Source organism: Rhinolophus hipposideros (genome assembly GCF_964194185.1).
Source record: "Rhinolophus hipposideros genome assembly, chromosome: X".
Taxonomy (NCBI): Eukaryota; Metazoa; Chordata; class Mammalia; order Chiroptera; family Rhinolophidae; genus Rhinolophus; species Rhinolophus hipposideros.
In genome coordinates this window covers 37,184,072-37,202,684 of record NC_138046.1, presented here as the reverse complement: position 1 = coordinate 37,202,684, position 18,613 = coordinate 37,184,072, and the positions used below count along the sequence as shown (strand labels likewise).

General features: G+C 35.9%; 1 protein-coding gene across 2 annotated transcripts in view; it reads left to right on the top strand.

The window, feature by feature from the left end:
• DOCK11 (dedicator of cytokinesis 11) overlaps positions 1–14,538 on the top strand; it is a 267,077-nt gene extending 252,539 nt beyond the window's left edge. For both annotated transcript variants that reach the window (XM_081043897.1, XM_081043896.1), the window contains 5 exons: positions 4,178–4,388; positions 4,761–4,951; positions 5,393–5,493; positions 6,749–6,887; positions 10,737–14,538. In XM_081043897.1, coding sequence (XP_080900023.1) covers positions 4,178–4,388; positions 4,761–4,951; positions 5,393–5,493; positions 6,749–6,887; positions 10,737–10,859 — 765 coding nt within the window. In that variant the 3' untranslated portion in view covers positions 10,860–14,538. The remainder of the gene's footprint in view (positions 1–4,177; positions 4,389–4,760; positions 4,952–5,392; positions 5,494–6,748; positions 6,888–10,736) is intronic.
• The last annotated feature ends 4,075 nt before the right edge of the window (positions 14,539–18,613 follow it).

Sequence of the window (18,613 nt, the reverse complement as noted above, 5' to 3'; positions counted from 1 at the left end):
TCCCACCAACAGTGTATGACGGTTCCTTTTATTCCACAGCCTCTCCAACACTTGTTACTATTTGTCTTGTTGATGATAGCCATTCTGACTGGGGTGAGGTGATATCTCATTGTGGTTTTTATTTGCATTTCTCTGATGATTAGTGATGTTGAGCATATTTTCATATATATGATGGATCTTGAGACTATAATGCTAAGCGAAACAGGACAGGAAAAGTCAAGAACCATATAACCTCACTGATATGTGATATATAAAACTGAAAACAACAAAGGAACAAGACAAATGAAGAAACAAAAACACATAGATACAGACAATAGTTTAGTGGTTACCAGAGGATAGAGGGTAGAGAGGTGGTAGATGAGGGTAAAAGGGATCAAATATATGGTGATGGAAGGAGAACTGATTCTGGGTGGTGAACACACAATGTGATATATAGAAGATGCATAACAGAATTGCACATCTGAAACCTATATAACTTTACTAACACTTGTCACCCCAATAAACTTTAATTTAAAAAAAAGTTAGAAAACAATCTGAGTCTATTACTGAGATGTTGGTCCAATAAATAATGTTTATACATATAGCCATTAAATTCATGTTGATGACTACAATATAGAACTATAGTAACAACGTTTTTATTGTGGTAAAATACATAAAAAAATTTACTATATTAACTATTTTAAGTGCACAATTCAGTGATACTAACTTCATATGGTTGTGCAGTCATCACCAATGTCCATCTTTAGAACTTACTTGTCTTGTAAAATCGAAGCTTTATAGCCATTAAGAAGGAAAATACCTTAACATAATAAAGACCATCTATGACAAACCCTCAGCTAATCTCATAATTAATGGTGAAAAACTGAAGCCCTTTGCTCTACGTTCAGGAACACGACAGGGCTGTCCCCTATCACCTCTGCTTTTCAACATAGTGTTGGAAGTCCTTGCCATAGCCATCAGGCAAGAGAAAGAAATAAAAGGCATCCAAATTGGGAATGAAGAAGTTAAATTGTCACTCTTTGCAGATGACATAATTCTATCCATAGGAAACCCTAAAGACTCCACCCAAAAGCTACCAGAAACAATCAACGAATACAGTAAAGTTGCCGGCTACAAAACCAACGTACAAAAGTCCATTGCATTCCTATATACTAACAATGAAATCTCACAAAAAGAAATTAAAAAAACAATTCCTTTTGCAATTGCAGCAAAAAGAATAAAATACCTAGGAATAAACTTAACCAAGGACGTGAAGGACCTATATGCTGAATGCTATAAGACAATTTTAAAAGAAATTGAAGAAAACACAAAGAAATGGAAAGACATTCTGTGCTCATGGATTGGAAGAATCAACATAGTGAAAATGGCCATATTACCCAAAGCCATATACAGATTTAATGCGATCCCCAATAAATCCCAATGGCATTTTTAAAGAAATAGAACAAAAAATCATCAGATTTGTTTGGAACCACAAAAGATCCCGAATAGCCAAAGCAATCTTAAGAAAAAAGAACAATACTGGAGGTGTCTCACTCTCTGACTTTAGCTTGTACTACAGGGCAACAATAATCAAAGCAGCATGGTACTGGGAGAAAAACAGACACATAGACCAATGGAATAGAATTGGGAACCCAGAAATAAAACCACATAAATATGGACAGATAATTTTTGACAAAGAACCAAAAAACATACAATGGAGAAAAGACAGCCTCTTCAATAAATGGTGCTGGCAGAATTGGAAAGCCACGTATGTGCAAAAGAATGAAACTGGACTGCTATCTGTCACCCTGTAACAAAATTAATTCAAAATGGATCAAAGACTTAAGCATAAGACCTGACACAATAAACTGCATAGAAGAAAACATAGGTACTAAACTTACGGATCTTGGGTTCAAAGAGCATTTCATGAATTTTACCCCAAAGGCAAGGGAAGTAGAAGCTAAAATAAATGAATGGGACTATATGAAACTTAAAAGCTTCTGCACAGCCAAAGAAACCATCGACAAAATAAAGAGGCAACCAACTAAATGGGAGAAGATTTTTGCAAACAGTGCCTCCGATAAGGGGCTAACATCCAAAATATACAAGGAATTCATGAAGCTCAACAACAAAAAAGCAAACAACCCAATTGATAAATGGGCAGAGGGCCTGAAGAGACATTTCTCCAAAGAGGACATACAAATGGCAAATAGACATATGAAAAAATGCTCAAGATCACTAATCATCAGAGAAATGCAAGTAAAAACCACAGTGAGATATCACCTGACCCCAGTCAGAATGGCTATCATCAACAAGTCAAATAGTAACAAGTGTTGGAGAGGCTGTGAAGAAAAAGGAACCCTGATACACTGTTGGTGGGAATGCAGACTTGTGCAGCCGCTATGGAAGGCAGTGTGGAGGTTCCTCAAAAAAAAAAAAATTATGAATAGAATTACCATATGACCCAGCAATCCCGCTCCTGGGTATCTACCCAAAAAATCTGAAAACATTTATCCATAAAGACAAGTATGCTCCAGTGTTCACTGCAGCTTTATTTACGGTGGCCAAGACATGGAAACAACCAAAATGTCCTTCAATAGATGAATGAATAAAGATGTTGTGGTATATATACACAATGGAATACTATTCAGCGGTAAGAAAAGGTGAAATAGTACTATTTGTGACAACATGGATGGAATGTGATTATAATGTTAAGCGAAATAAGTCAGACAGAAAAGGCAGAGAACCATATGATTTCACTGATATCTGGTATATAAACCAAAAACAACAAAAGAACAAGACAAACAAATGAGAAACAAAAACTCATAGACACAGACAGTAGTTTAGTGGTTACCAAAGGATGGGGTGGGGGGGAGAGGTGGTTGATGAGGGTAAAAGGGATCAAATATATTGTGATGGAAGGAGAACTGACTCTGAGTGGTGAACCAAAATGGGTTTTATAGATGATGTAATACAGAATTGTACACCTGAAATCTATGTAACTTTACTAACAGTTGTCACCCCAATAAACTTTAATTAAAACAAACAAACAAATGAAAACAGTAATTCATTCCCCCGTCCCCTCAGCCCCTGGCAACCATCATTCTACTTTGTCTCTATGATTTTGACTTTTCTAAATAACTCATATAAGTGTAATCATGCAGTATTTGTCTTTTTTTGGCTGGCTTATTTCACTTAGCAGAATATCTTCAGGGGTCATTGATGTTGTAGCACACTGCAGAATATTCTTCCTTTCTAAGGCTGAGTAATATCCCATTGTATGTATACACCACATTTTGCTTATCCATCTGTCAGTGGGCACTTGGGTTGCTTCCACGTTTTGACTATTGTGAGTAATGCTCTCCTGGGTACATGTGCACAGCTCCCTGATATGGGGCTGAAGGGTAGGGTATGGGTAGCTGCCATTGTGCCAAGAGCTAAAACTGACCAATATCGAAATTAACTGCAATTTTCTGCCCATGCCTTCCTCTGAAAGTTGCAAGCCTTCAATAGACTCTTCAATTCCAAAATAGTTACATCAGACAGATTCTGCCAGTGTAACTGTTGTATAGGTAGGAAGGTAGATTTCTGGTGCTTGCTATCCTCTCAGAATCCTCTCTATTGTGGTGGAATTCAAATGTACAATTAACCATTTTAATATATTTATATATATATGTATATATATATAGATATAGATATAGATATATATATATATATATATATATATATATATATTAAGATTTTTATTGGGGAAGGGGAACAGGACTTTATTGGGGAACAGTGTGTACTTCCAGGACTTCTTTCCAAGTCAAGTTGTTGTCCTTTCATTTAATATATTTTTAAGTATTCAGATTGCAAATCCGTGTTCAGTATGATCTCAATTTTGTAAATATATGTGCATAGAAAAAAGATTGGAAGGAAATATATGAAAATGTGAGTAATGATCACTGCTGCCTGTTAAGATTACATTTAATAGGATTTTTATTCCTACTTTTCTGTAATCTCCAAATAAGTTTCTATAACTTCTTTATAATAGAAGGAAATGATCCTTTTAAAAAAAGAACAAAGACCTCCTCCGGTGTCTGTTCCATTGGGAACATAATCATGATGCCAGTGTTACTGAGTTGATCTCAAAAGACCAGCTTACCTGTACTCCCTTCTCCCTTCCTCTAAATAAAAAAACTTTCTTACTTCATAGGTAAATGCCAAAGAGCTTGATCCAAAATATGCTCATATCCAAGTCACGTATGTGAAGCCTTACTTTGATGACAAAGAACTCACAGAAAGAAAGACCGAGTTTGAAAGAAACCATAATATCAACAAATTTGTTTTTGAGGCTCCTTATACATTATCAGGCAAAAAGCAAGGCTGTATAGAAGAACAGTGCAAACGCCGTACAATCTTGACTAGTAAGTGGGACTTTGTATGATAACTTCTTGTTTGACTTGATCTTTTTTGATAAACACAAATAGCAGCTGCCCAGCTCGAAAATGTAACTGAAATTTTAATCATTCATTGTTCTGCGGTTTAGTCACTAGCTTGCACAAACATGGCTGTGTTATAAGCCATAGTTTTTCCATATGTAATTCGTGATTGCTCCAAGATGTTTCATACAGAGAATTTCTCCTTCAATCCTGAAGTCATAAGGTGCTATATGGTGCCCTAAAGTACTATCTAGAGAAACCATGGGGAGAATTAAGCACAATGGATTTTTTCGTTAATTTGGCTGTTTGAAAAAAATGATTTTTTAAGATAATAAATCAATCTTAACATTTTAATAGCTTCGAACTCGTTTCCATACGTGAAGAAGAGGATCCCTATAAACTATGAACAGCAGATTAATTTAAAGCCAATTGATGTTGCTACGGATGAAATAAAAGATAAAACTGCAGAGCTGCAAAAGCTTTGCTCTTCTGCTGATGTGGACATGATTCAGCTCCAACTTAAATTGCAGGGCTGTGTTTCAGTGCAGGTATGTTGATTGCCGTACATGTATTAAATGTTTCTTGATGTTCCTCTTGCTTTCCTAAGGACACAGAGCAAGCATTAATTATAATTGTGTGATACTCTTATTGACTGCAAAAACCCGTGCATTATTTTTGATTAACTCAATAAATAAATTCTGTTCAGTTTCTATAAATTTTGTGTTATGTCAGAGGACTTGAACATAAATCCCTCTGACTGTAGCCAAGCTCCATATTTACATATCAGAAATCATTAAGTTATTAGAATATCATTTTTTCAGATTATTTGCTTTAGTTAATCATTTTTTCAAATAAACTTACAGTAAGAATTGTAAATATGTTTCTCAGATGCAGATTTTTAACCTATTTGGTTTTTTTTAAAGAGAAATGCAAAAATTACTTTTTGATTATATTCTGACAACTCTCATTTTTCTCCTTTTGCAATTTAGGTAAATGCTGGTCCATTGGCATATGCAAGGACTTTCTTAAATGACAGTCAAGCTAGCAAGTATCCACCTAAAAAAGTCAATGAGTTGAAAGACATGTTCAGGTAAGTGCTTTGTCGTTTTCAGATCAGACCTAGTATGTCCTTTCACTTCATTTTTTTCTTAAAAGAAACCAAAATATTCACCAAATAATATCCCTCCAAAAAAGGATATTCTCTGTTCTCTTTTACAATATTTAAGTGCCCTCCTAATAGTACTTTAGTGAGGAAACATCGAATCTCTTTCTTGCTGCAGGGCATTGACAATGTACTAGTGACCCAAGGGATGAAATATACCAGTTTACTTCATTGCTTTGGATGTTGTGACACAAACACAAGCCTAAATTCGTGACGAGATTTCCTCCTTTGCCCAACTGACCTCATGTTACAGCATTTCAAACTATTTAGGATAGGAATAAAGGTAGAACTGGAAGGGTTGGAGAGATTTGCTCCTGTCCTATGTCCTTAGTTCCACTTGGGTTCTGCCAGTCTAGGGCATGCAACAGCTTGTCTTGAGTGAGCATCCCTGTAACTCAAGGCACGTCTGGTCTTGCGTTAAAGAAAAAAAATCTGTTTAATATATAAAAAGAGTTTACATTCAGACTGAGAGACAGTTGAGTAAAATAGACTAAAGAGAAAGGTGATAATTTATCCACTCATTTGCTTCTGACTTATTTCATTTACTTTTCCTGTCTATGTGTTAATCAGCTCTTCTAGGTTACAGAGTAACCAGTAGTCATTTATTCACCAATATTTATTAGGGCCTGGCACGTACAAAAAGATTCTACCAGTTGCTATGATGGGGATACAAAACAAATGGGCCATGAGGTACTTTGTGTCCTAAGACCTAGACTCTAATTATGGACATTAAACATAAACACATGAAATAATGGAAAAAATACTTTTACGATAAGTCATCAACTTTCTGTCCCTACTCTTACCAATCCAGGGCATATACTTCACTGTACTAGATACATAGTAAGCCCCAAATAAATTATTTTTGAATGAATGACTCATTATCTACAGACACAAATTAATGTTAGCCCAAATTTAGCTGATATAATATCAAGTAAATGACTGAGCAAGTAGGCTTCCTAGAGGATGTATGTTTCGAGCCAGGTTTTAAAGGTGGTAAGAAAATGAGAGAAAATAAAAAGTATTTCAGACTTAGGGAGTGGCATTAGCAAAGGCACAGTGAGAACGTACAGGATTCTAATCTTCTTTCTAGGTAAGCCATGGTTAAAGCGAATATCAAATGGATTGTCAGTGAGACTTTCTGGGAGTAAATAACAAAAACTTTACTTTTGATCTTCATCAACAGGAAATTCATACAAGCATGCAGCATTGCACTTGAACTAAATGAGCGACTAATTAAAGAGGATCAAACTGAGTACCATGAAGGGCTAAAGTCAAATTTCAGAGAAATGGTGAAAGAATTGTCTGACATTATCCATGAGCAGGCAAGTATTAGGGTGGTTGAAAATGAAAATCTGATCTGGGGTCCCTACAATGTCACTTAGCAAAATCTATTTGTTCGAAGTGCATTACCTTAAAATTATTCAGTCTGTATTTTAAAATTTGTTTGTATTATCTTTAATCATTTAAGTGACATAATGCAAATCAAATTTGAAGCAATCGTCTGAGGCAATTGCTAAAGCAATTATCAGTAATAAATCATAATCCTCTTTGTGCCACAATGCCATTAGAAGAGACTAGCTGAGCAAGTCTGAGTTGATCTATGAACATGGATAAAAGTATCTCAAGAGGGGTCCTAAAGAAGTGGAATGATTGGCTCAACAACCAAATCCCTAAGAAACTAGATGCTGTCATTTTGGTGAGATCCCAAGTGAGTTCTAAAATTTGGGACTTGTTTTACTACCCATACAGCCTGCAAAACTTCCCATTCTCATAAAACTCCTTAGTATTTTAATCTATAACTGAGTGGTAATAACAATTACAGCTAACTTAGTGAAACACAACCTGAAAAACAGAAGTGAAGACCTCTTCACCACTTATGGCCAAATTATGTCATTATTAAGTAGTTATGACTTTTATATATATGCTTACCTTAAAATTGCTATGCTCCTGGATTATCCTGGTGAACTTCATTCCTATATTGGTGGTCTTGAAATTTGTGTTTATAGCCACTCTATACATGGAGTGTCACTTAAGTATTTTAACATCTTAAACACATTTGTTAAAGTCACAGCATGATGGTCAGGTCCCTCAGTGACTGAGCGTATTAAGCTTATGATAAAATGTCCTTCACTTCCTTACTCAGGAAAACACCCAATAAGATAAATATTTGCTTCAGAAACTCTTCAAACTCTCAATTTTTAAGAAATTAAGTTTCCTTAAAAGAAACGAGGATAACTACAATCCTTTAGAGAACACATTCTTATTTTTAAATCTGGCTCCAGAAATGAGACCCTCATCTGTCCGGCTATCTGCATTTCAGGGATGGCTTAAAGGCACTCGCCTGTGTGAGACTGTCACACAAATGGTATACTTACAAACAGGTCGACAGTGGTTAGCATCCAAAGAACTGCAGTGTAATGATGGGAAAAGAAGTGAAGAGTTTTTCTGGAGAAGTAAGAACTAGTTGACTTTGAATCAAGTTCTACCTCTCTGAATTTGTTTTGTCTGCTCTTTCTAAGAAAGAGCTATAGCATATTTAGTTACAATTAGTCAGGGCTGCACTGAGTGATCAGGAGTCCAATTTTCTAACCGTTGTCCTCTTAGTATGGAGAATCCAATCAGCCAGACCAGTCTCCTACTTGCCCATTCTCTGTGGCTGGGAATCTTGTTGACTTGAGGAGTCTGGAATCAGAGTTCTGTTTCTTCTTTTTGCCGTCTTTATTTCTATTAGCCCATTCAGGAGTGAGTGCAAACTGTTCCAAGGCCTCCCTTTGCTGCTCAGTTTTCAGAGGCCCTTTTTGTTTCCTCATAGCAGTCAGGTGGTTGAGACTAGGAAGGTGGGGAACCATTCCACTTCCTTTATTGTCTATCTCAAGCTTAGTACAGTGGAGGTGTACCTTTCTGGACCATCACTGTTCTGAGGTATACTTTTATCAAAATAGATGACATAATTCGTTCCTAGAAACTGGCAAGTTTATGGGTTTCTGTTTTTCCATAGGAAAAAACAGCAAAAGCTCCTCCTTCACAAAAGATATAAAATAATTACACGTGCCATTTAATCCAATGAGTACTATATTAAAATTATTTAATTTGCATGCAGCTGCATGACCTAGCTGCATGAACTCTAAATCATTCAAATTGAAAACAGATTATTCAATTTACTGCTATTACTGTGATTAGGATATTTAGAGCAGTCATTTTTATAAAGTTCTTTTTCTCTGAAGCATAGATTTTACAAATCTGCTCTCATATATCCCACCTGTCTCATTTAATTCCCATAAATCATGGCTATTTTATTTAGTTGTGGAGACCAGTATTATAGATCATTGGTATTATATATTGTTAGCTAACCAAAAAAAAATTAGTTTCTACTGGTTTATATTTATGCAACCTCTCCTGTCATAATGCATCATTTTCAGATGTGCCTTACTTTGGGCAAATGTTGACTTTATAGTGAATATTTGTATATCAAAATTTCCCATTAGATTCTCATATAAAAAAGAATGCTTTTGTGGCCCTACACATTGAGACACACTGTTTCTCAAAGGAAAATATAACAATACAAAATAAAATAAACTGTTTGTACTAAAATATGAATTATTCTGTTGAGCTCCATAAATGATTATTTAACAAAACTATATGGCCTGGATATTTCTTTTCAATGTAATCTGTTACAGCATACCAAAATATACACTCCTTTTTAAAACTTCTTCAAGCTTTTGACTTTTTGCGTGTCATTCTTGTGCAGGGGCCATGCTAATCTTCTCTGTATCGTTCCAATTTTAGTATATGTGCTGCCGAAGCGAGCACAAGCTTTTGACTTTTCAACAGGGATTTATATTGTCTTACAACTATTAATTACAGGTTTCTTAGATTTGGTGGTGGCCATTGTGTCTCTTTGGTATGTTTTATTTTCTTCACCATGATTTACCCTGTTCACTGGTCACCTCTCACAGGTGCGGGTAATCAGCCATCTCTTAAACCTCCTGCCGGGTTTCCCCGAAAGTAAGACCTCGCCAGGCCGTCAGCTCTAACGCGTCTTTTGGAGCAAAAACTAATGTAAGACCCGGTCTTATTTTACTATAATATAAGAATGGGTCTTACATAATGTAATATAATGTAATATAATATATATAATATAATATATATAATATAATACCAGGTCTTATATTAATTTTTGCTCCAAAAGACGCATTAGAGCTGATTGCCTGGCTAGGTCTTATTTTCGGGGAAACATGGTATGCTTTCAGATTCGTGCATGAGTGATGTTTTTGTAAGAGGAAATTTATTATGTACTTTATGTAAAACATGATTTATAGGAACATAAATGACATGATGCATTACTGCCACCATAGACCGATTTGCAGCCTTAATACTGAAGTTTCAGAGCTAACTTGAGAACCAAGTATTGAAAGCTTGAGACCTAAGTTGGAACTATATAATGAAGAGGTTGGATATGATTTATATGCTATTCTTTTCTTCTATCTAATCCAAACATAAGATCTCTGTTGCTTTTGATCACACAAAATGGATAATTTAAAAATATCTATACTAATATGAATGTATTAATAGATATTTATATACTTATGAGATATAAAATATATTTTTTGAAGTTCTTCATTTCCATAAAAATCTTCTATATCAATTAGCTTATATAATTATAGTGCATCTTTAGAAATATGCACTTACGACTTTTCTCTTCATTTAATATTACTTCCCAAGTCTCCAGAGAAGGCACATAGGTAGGTATCTGCATGTTTGAAAAGCCCCACAGGTGATCCTGAGAACCACTGTGTTAGAAGACGGTCCATAAACTCAAAGAGTCCACTGTTTAGAGCTCTTTTTATGACCATGTGTTAAAAAGTGTTAAAAATATTTTAAAGATTGCATTACCTCTCACTTTTTATTGAATTTTGCATTTTACATTCTTTCATTTTTCTTAATGAGTAACCAGATCTTTTCTGCTTTTTTGCTATGCTGCCTTTGTAATACAGCTTTGAAGACGTAAGTCGGTAATGTTATTCTTTGCCCTTTCTGCTTTATGTCATTTTACATAGCTAAGTGTCAGTGGTGAATTGAAATATGCCTGTAATTCCATATACACATACTTTTTTGGCAGTGGCTATTTTGCTTCATGATAAACATGCAGATTTTCTGTTTGTTTGTTTTAGATATTACAAGAAGACACAATGCATTCTCCCTGGATGAGCGACACATTGCATGTATTTTGTGCAATTAGTGGTACATCGAGTGACAGAGGTTATGGTTCCTCAAGATATGCTGCTGAAATATGAGGACATGCAGATGTAAAGTGACAACGAGACTGACCTTTCTCAGGAATATTTTGAGCTGTGCAAATGTTAAAATTCAAAGATTTGATATACATGGAGTGTTTCCTCCTGACACCAAAATTTTAATGCTTTCAAAAAGGGTGCTTATGTATTTGTAAATATTTAAGCAACTTGGAAGTGCCTGTAAAATTGCACCACTGTCCTTGGTTTGTACTTTTTTAGGTAAATCTATATACTGAGAAGTAGAGATCAAAAACATGGATTTGAATTGCTTAATTATTGCTTAAAATAATAATGGTACTATGTAAAATTGTATAATGGAACACAATAAAAGGTAAAACTTATTTGTAAAATTAGAAGTGAAGGAAATAATACTTTGAATTTAGCATTTTTCTTGACAGAAAGCTCAATTCATTATCATATTCATCCTTGGAGAAAAAATGATCAAATTTCATAAAACATGGATATTGCAGATTGGGGAGATAGTTTGAAATCTTTAGTCAAGGCTGGGCTAAAGGAAACAAAAGTATTATTTTAAACGGAAAATTTCACAAAGAAAGGTTACACATAGAAATACCAAGCCTACCTAGTTCCTTCATGTCTTGATCTGATGATGTCAGGTAATGAAGTCGGTCTCCTCTGACATACGAGGCCGGGCATTCCCACATGGCCTAGGGTTCCCTAGCAAGCAGCGTCTGTTGCCAGAGCCTTATCACCTGAGGCCATAAAGCCAAGCAGAACGTTTCTGAGAATTTGCAGTCAGTACATACTATGCAACTTGAAAGCTATAGGAACAGAGTCTGAGGTAGGCATTTGGAATGCTTATTTTCTTCAGTTTCCAAGGTTAACAAGCATTTTGATAGAACTTGATGGTTGCAGCATTTCTTGGGTCACTATACATAATCACCACAGACTTAGCACCTGCAAGCTAGGGATTACATTTCTAACAATGAAGAAATCTCAGACTGCCTAAATAATTCAAGAAAAACCCAAGATGTGAAAACCTTTTTTAGTTTGGATTATCCAGATAATTTTGGCTGCCTTTCATGTAAATTTTTAAGGTTTACTTATTTTTCTTATGTATTTTAGCTTATTTTACAGACAAAAAACAAAACAAACAAAAAAAACAAACACTGAAATATAAACGGATTGCATGAAACCCTGGCTTTTTAAATACTTTGTGATCAAGTAAATCTTAGAGATTATGCTCCTGGCTTGGCCATTTTTCTTTGCATGTCATCTTTGAGCTTTCAGGAGAGCGTGAAATTATTTGTTGAAGGTTAATTTTGTATTTTAATGGGGGATTCAGAAATTTCACAGGCAGTTTGTAATTCCTTAATATCTTGAAGTAACCTATAGAGTTAGTTTCACCTTTAAAGTGATTATATTTGGCATGGATGTGTAAGAAACCATCACATAGAGTGAGTGCTGCCATATGAAAATGAGGCATCTTGGGGAAAATGTAGTGCTCTTTTGTCAATAATTAGTCCCTATAATGTCCCCAAGCATAGTGTTGTACACTGTGGGTAATTTTTTAAAGTATAATAAATGGCCCCTGCCCTGAAGGAACTTGCAATCAAGTTGAGAAGGCAAGATATACACAAAATGAAATAATACAAGAATTGACAATATAAGACAAGAAAAGTTATATATGAGCATTGCCAAATGAATAACGCTGTCCATAACTCTTAATCACATTGAAGGAATGAGAGGTCATTGTGAATTGCAATGTTCAAGGATGGTTTCATGGGCAAAAGTAAGCCTTGAACAAGCTTTCAAAATGAGAAGGGATTCCAGACAGGAAGAACATCATGAGCAAAGGTACAAAAAGAATTAGAAGTTCAGGGGATGGCGAGGAGACTAGTGTTGTTCAAGGGAGTGGTGGATAAATCTAGAAAGAAAGAAAACATGGACCTAGATTTTGGAAGACCTTGAATGCCAGGCTAAGTATTTGGACTTTACTCAGTAAACATGGGGGAGCCAGTCAAGGTTTTTAAATAAAGATTACTTGATTAAATGTTAGTTTTAGAGATTTAATCCTTTATATTGCTACCAAACGTATTTGAGGCAGAGAGATGGAAATATGGAAACCAATCAGTTACTGCAGTATTCTAGTTATGCATCCACAAAACCCTACACGTGAGTGAGAAAGGAGAAGAAGGACAACTATAAGAGATATTAGGTGATTTGAGCATTGAACTGGGTATATATTGCAGTAGTGTCAAATGGAAACGAAAGACTGAGATTTACTAATGCTAAATAAAATACAGCTAAAAATGAAAACAAAAAAGATATTATGTGGAAAGACTGGACATGACTTACTGGAAAAGGGAAAAGATAATTTTGTGTCCTGTGGCCAATGACTTCTCCAGGTCATGGCACAATTTCTCTAGATTTATTTCACCAACTTTCAGAGTAACAGCAGAAAGCTATAGAGATCAAGGAGGGCTCGACTAGAGAATGGTAAATGTGTTTTGAAACAATGTATATATTAGGTATATATTGCTGTTTAGATAGTTTGATTTCATGAAGTGATTTGGCCTCCACAAATTAATTCACATCAGAGAATATACTTCTGCTATACTGATTATTTTGCAGTTAAGCTTGAATCCAGTTTCCCCTGGAAGCTATTGTTTTGGTAGTCTTTGAACATAGTAAAATGAATAAGTCACCAATGGTAGTCTTAGTTTATCACTACAGTGATAACCCGTAGAGAAAATAATTCCATGCAAATTTTCCTAGTAAACACTTGCACCACTGCATCATGTCTATGAATGGGATTTTTATTACCTATATTTATATGATTTGATTGCCTACATAAATAATGTAAACATATTTTTAAAAAATGAAATAGCCAGCAGCAGTGGTAGCAACAGCCTTGGAACCTTGACCAACGTATCATAGCACAAGAGATGGACCCACTGGTTAACTAACAAACTAAGTAAGCCAGCATAATTAAAACCCAAGCTTTTTATTATAAATACTAGTTTTATCTGAGATGAAGAACCTAAGCAATGCATTGGAATAATAGGAATTTCCAAACTCTTCAAAATATTAATAATCAGAGATATATTTCAGGTTTCTGGTCCAGAAAATGGTGGGCTAGCTTCAGTCTCAGTCTTCTTCTAACAGTACACTATTTCAGTTATCAAAACATATTTTAAAACTTTTTCCAACATGCTTTTTTTCTCTTGTTTTGCATTTTTATTGAGATAGAATTCACACACCATACAATTTACCCATTTAAAATGCACAATTCAGTGGTTTTTAGTATATTCACAGAGTTGTGTAACCATTACCACAATTAATTTTACAATATTTTTATCACCCCCAAAAGTAACCCCATACATATTAGCAGTCACGCCCCGTTCCCCACCAACTACCTCCCAGCCCCTAACAACCATTAATCTACTTTTCTGTATCTGTGAATCTGCCTGTTGTAGACATTTCATGTAAATGGAATCATACATTTTGTGGCCTTTTGTGACCGGCTTCTTTTATTTAGCATGATATTTTCAATGTTCATCCGTATTGTAGCATGTATCAGTAGTTCATTCCTTTTTACAACTGAATAATATTCCTTTGTATAATACACCCCATTTTATCAATTCATCAGTTGATGCATATTTGGATTATTTCCACTTTGTGGCTATTATTAAAGTTGCTATGAACACTTGGGTACAAGTTTTTGTGTAGACATATTTCCAGTTCTCTTGGGCATATACCTAGGAGTAGAATTACTGGGTCACATGGTAACTATGTTTAACTTTTTGAAGAACTGCCAGGCTATTTTCCACAGCAACTGCACCACTTTACATTCCCAGCAGTAGTATATAAGGATTCCAATTTCTCAATATTCTCCACAACACTTGTTATCTGCCTTTTTGATTATTACCTTCCTAGTGGGTGTGAAGTATCGTGGTTTTCATTTGCATCTCCTTGATGGCTAATGATGTTGAGCATCCTTTCATGTGCTTCATTGACCATTTTTGTATCTTCTTTGGAGATAGGTTTATTCAGATTTTTTAAGAATTGGGTTATCTTTTTATGGTTCTTTATCTGTTCTAGATGCAAGTCTCTTATCAGATATATGATTTCCATATATTTCTGTTCCATGGGTTGCCGTTTCAGTTTGTAAGTGTCCTTTGAAACACAAGTTTTTGTTGTTGTTGTTGTTTTCCCCTTCTGCCTCCCCCCCCCACTCCGGTTTAAGCTATTGTTTCTCAGTCTAGTGTGTAGGACACAGCTCCCTCGCCCAAGCTGGTATTATGAGCCTTGCCCTCCCCGCATCTGAGGTAGTTGGTTGCTGGTTGGACCTGTCGGCCACTCACAGCAGCTCACGGCAGCTCTCGCCGGCCAACGGTGGCTCACGCTGGCCACCGGCCGCTCCTGGCAGCACATAGCAGCCTGTGGCAGCCTAGCTCCAGGGAGAGCCGTTGTTCACAGTCTTAGCTGTAGAGGGTGCAGCGCACTGGCCCATGTGGGAATCAAACCAGCATGGCGCTCCAACCATGAGAGCCACCGGGTCGGCTCACAAAAGTTTTCAATTTTGATGAAATCCAATTGTTTTCTCTTGTTGCTTGTGCTTTGATGTTGTATCTAAGAAGACATTGCTTAATCCAAGGTCATGGAGATTTACACCTATGTTTTCTTCAAGTTTTATAGTTGTAACTCTTATTTGTACATCTTTGATCCATTTCAAGCTAATTTTTGTATATGGTGTGAGGTAGGGTTTAAAAATTCATCCTTTTGCATGTGGATATCCAGTTATCTTAGCACCATTTGTTGAAAAGATTATTTTCTTCCATTGAATTGTCTTGGCACATTTATCAAAAATCAATTGGCCATGGATTTATTCTGGACTCTTAGTCTATTCCATTGATTTATATGTCTGTCTTTATGCCAGTACATCAGAGTCTTGATTACTGTAGCTTTGTAGTCAGTTTTTAAATTAGGAAGTATGAGCCTTCCAACTTTGTTCCTCTTTTTCAAGATTGTTTTGGATATTCTGGGTTCCTTGCATTTCCATGTAAAATTTAGACTCAGCTTGTCAATTTCTGCAGGAAAAAAAGGTAGCTCAGATTTTTGTAGGATTTGCTGTGAATAATTCAAATTGAGGAGTACTGCCATTTTTAACAAAATTAAGTGTTTTAATCCACAAATGCAGGATTTTAAAAATTTTATTTAGGTCTTTGATTTCTTTCAACAATGTTTTGTTGTTTTCCATGTACAAGTGTTATACTTCTTTGCTAAATTTATTCCTTAATTTCTTTTTAATGCTATCATAAATGGTGTTGTTTTTTAATTTCATTTTCAGATTGTTCATTGTTAGTTTATAGAAATATAGCTTTTTTTTTTCTTATTGACCTTGTATCCTGAAATCTTGCTGAATTCATTCATTAGGTTTAATAGTTTTGTTGGGGCGGGGGGTGGGGGTGGATTCTTTAGCATTTTCTAAGTAAGGTCATGTCATCTGAAAATAGATAGTTTTAGTACTTCTTCATTTCCAATCTTGATTCTTTTTATTTCATTTTCTTACTTAGAACCTGGCTAGAACTTCCGGTAGAATATTGAATAGCAGTGGTGAAAGCAGACATCCTTGTCTTGTTACTGATCTTCGGAAGAAGGCTTCCGGTCTTTCACCTTTACGTATGGTGTTAGCTGTGGGTTTTTCATAGATGCTTTTTATCAGGTTGATAAAGTTCCCTCCAACATGGTTTGCATCTGTTTTCTGATTCCAGTCCCAGTAACCATACGATTCCTATATGGCATACAGGGAAACAGATGACAAATGTTTAAGAAATGTGCTCAAGATACACATCAAATTAGAGATGAGACCAAGGTATCCTGACTCACACTCCACAGTGCTTTCAACTATTTTATACTATTTCCTGTGGTCTCCTGCTGCAACTTTCTAGAGAGACCAAAAAAAGGTTCATCCCTTCCACCTTTTAATTAAAAAGGTAAGCTCCATAACAGTAGGGTTTGTGTCTGGTTTTGCACCTCTTTTTCCCTGGAACCTAAAAGTGCCTGGCACAGAATAAGTGCTTGTAGTCTCAAGGAAATAAAGCCAGTTTAGACAGATACTTCTCGAGCCTTTATTATGTGCAAGGCAATGTGCACAATATTCCAGCCCTTAGAGGGATTGTGGTTGAGGGGGAGATAAGACCTAGTCATATAAAAAGATAATGCGAAGAAGTCTGATAATAGGAAATCAGTGGTAATAACAACTGCCTGAGTAGGCAGAGCCTTTCTAAGTGTAGAACAAAAAAGTCTTCGTGGAGGAGACAGGCATGAACAGAGCCTTGAAGAATGGGTAGCAACTAACGTGTGTGTGTTGAGGAAGTACCTTAGGCAGAATTTTTGACAGGAAGTTAAAATATGTACTTCATTTTAATTTTTATATGAACTGATCATTAAAACCAATCACTATTACAAGGGACATGCAAAGCAAAATAATAGAGTGCATATAAGATCAGGTAACATCTTATTTTTCTCAGACTTATTCTTTGGTCTTAGACTCAAACTGAGTAAATCAGCCTTTTCTTTTTGTCCAGAAAACTTAGGCTCAATTTGCTTCATTCCCCCAATAGAAAACTTTTCAGACAACCTCAGTTTCTGATGTACAAGTCTTGTTCTTTGTGTATTGTAGCATTTTGTAATGACTGTTTCAGTGGGTCTTCCAGAGTTGAGTTTTAAGGGCTTGACTCCTCATCCTGCACACTGACCACATGTGGCTTTGATAGAAAACTACTAGAAGCTATCATGAGCAGGTTAGGGCTACAATCTGGGAATTGTAGACCATTCATCACACATTTATTGATTACCCATTGTGAGCCAGATATATGAATGATCAAGGCAGTATTCAGTGAGCAGATATGCAGATAAGCTATTATAATCTCATAGATAATCCAAGGGAAGTCTTTTTCTGTCACTCACTGGACTGAGTCTTCTGAATGCTGCATCCTTGAAGAGAAACATGTTTTTGAGGGATATAAATAATAGTGCCTAGCACTGACATATTTGAGCATTTAATATTGAGAAGCAAACGCAGAGCCAATATAAATGTGGAGTTATGTTCAATGCAAAGCTGACTGAGTCCTATAGTACTCCTGCAGTGAATTATTTCAGAATTCTTCTGTGTCATAGTCAGGATTTGAGAGGCCTCCAGAGCCACTGTAATTTCATAATAATAGTACTTTGTCCTTCCTCATCCCAAACTAAAGCTAGACACAGAAAATAAAAGGATGAGAGAGGAAAGTGTGCTCAACTGACAAAAGTATCTCCATCAGAATAAGTACGAGGTGTGATTAAACAATACAGTGAATGTTGCTGCTAAGTGCCATCCAATGGAAAGGCAGGGATATTCAATACAGGAAGCTGCGCGTCAAACCTTAGTAATGATGTGTGACAAGTTTCAACTTGTTTGGTGCAGTCAGTTGAGTGTGAGCTACACTTGAGAGAAGGTGTGTTTTACAGTGTGCCATAAATCATCCTCCATCATGACAATGCTCCAACATCGCTTCTGGTATACGGCAATTTCTGTCATCTAAAGACATGGTGTGTCCTCATCCACCTTATTGACCGGATCTGGCACTGTGCGACTGCTGGCTCTTCCCTAAAGTCAAAATGACCACAAAAGGTAAACTTTTTGAATTGATTCAGGACATCAAAGCAGCCACTACAGTACAATTAAAGACACTCACGAAAGAGGACTTCCAGAACTGCTTCAGAAAGTGGCAAAAACAAGGGTATAC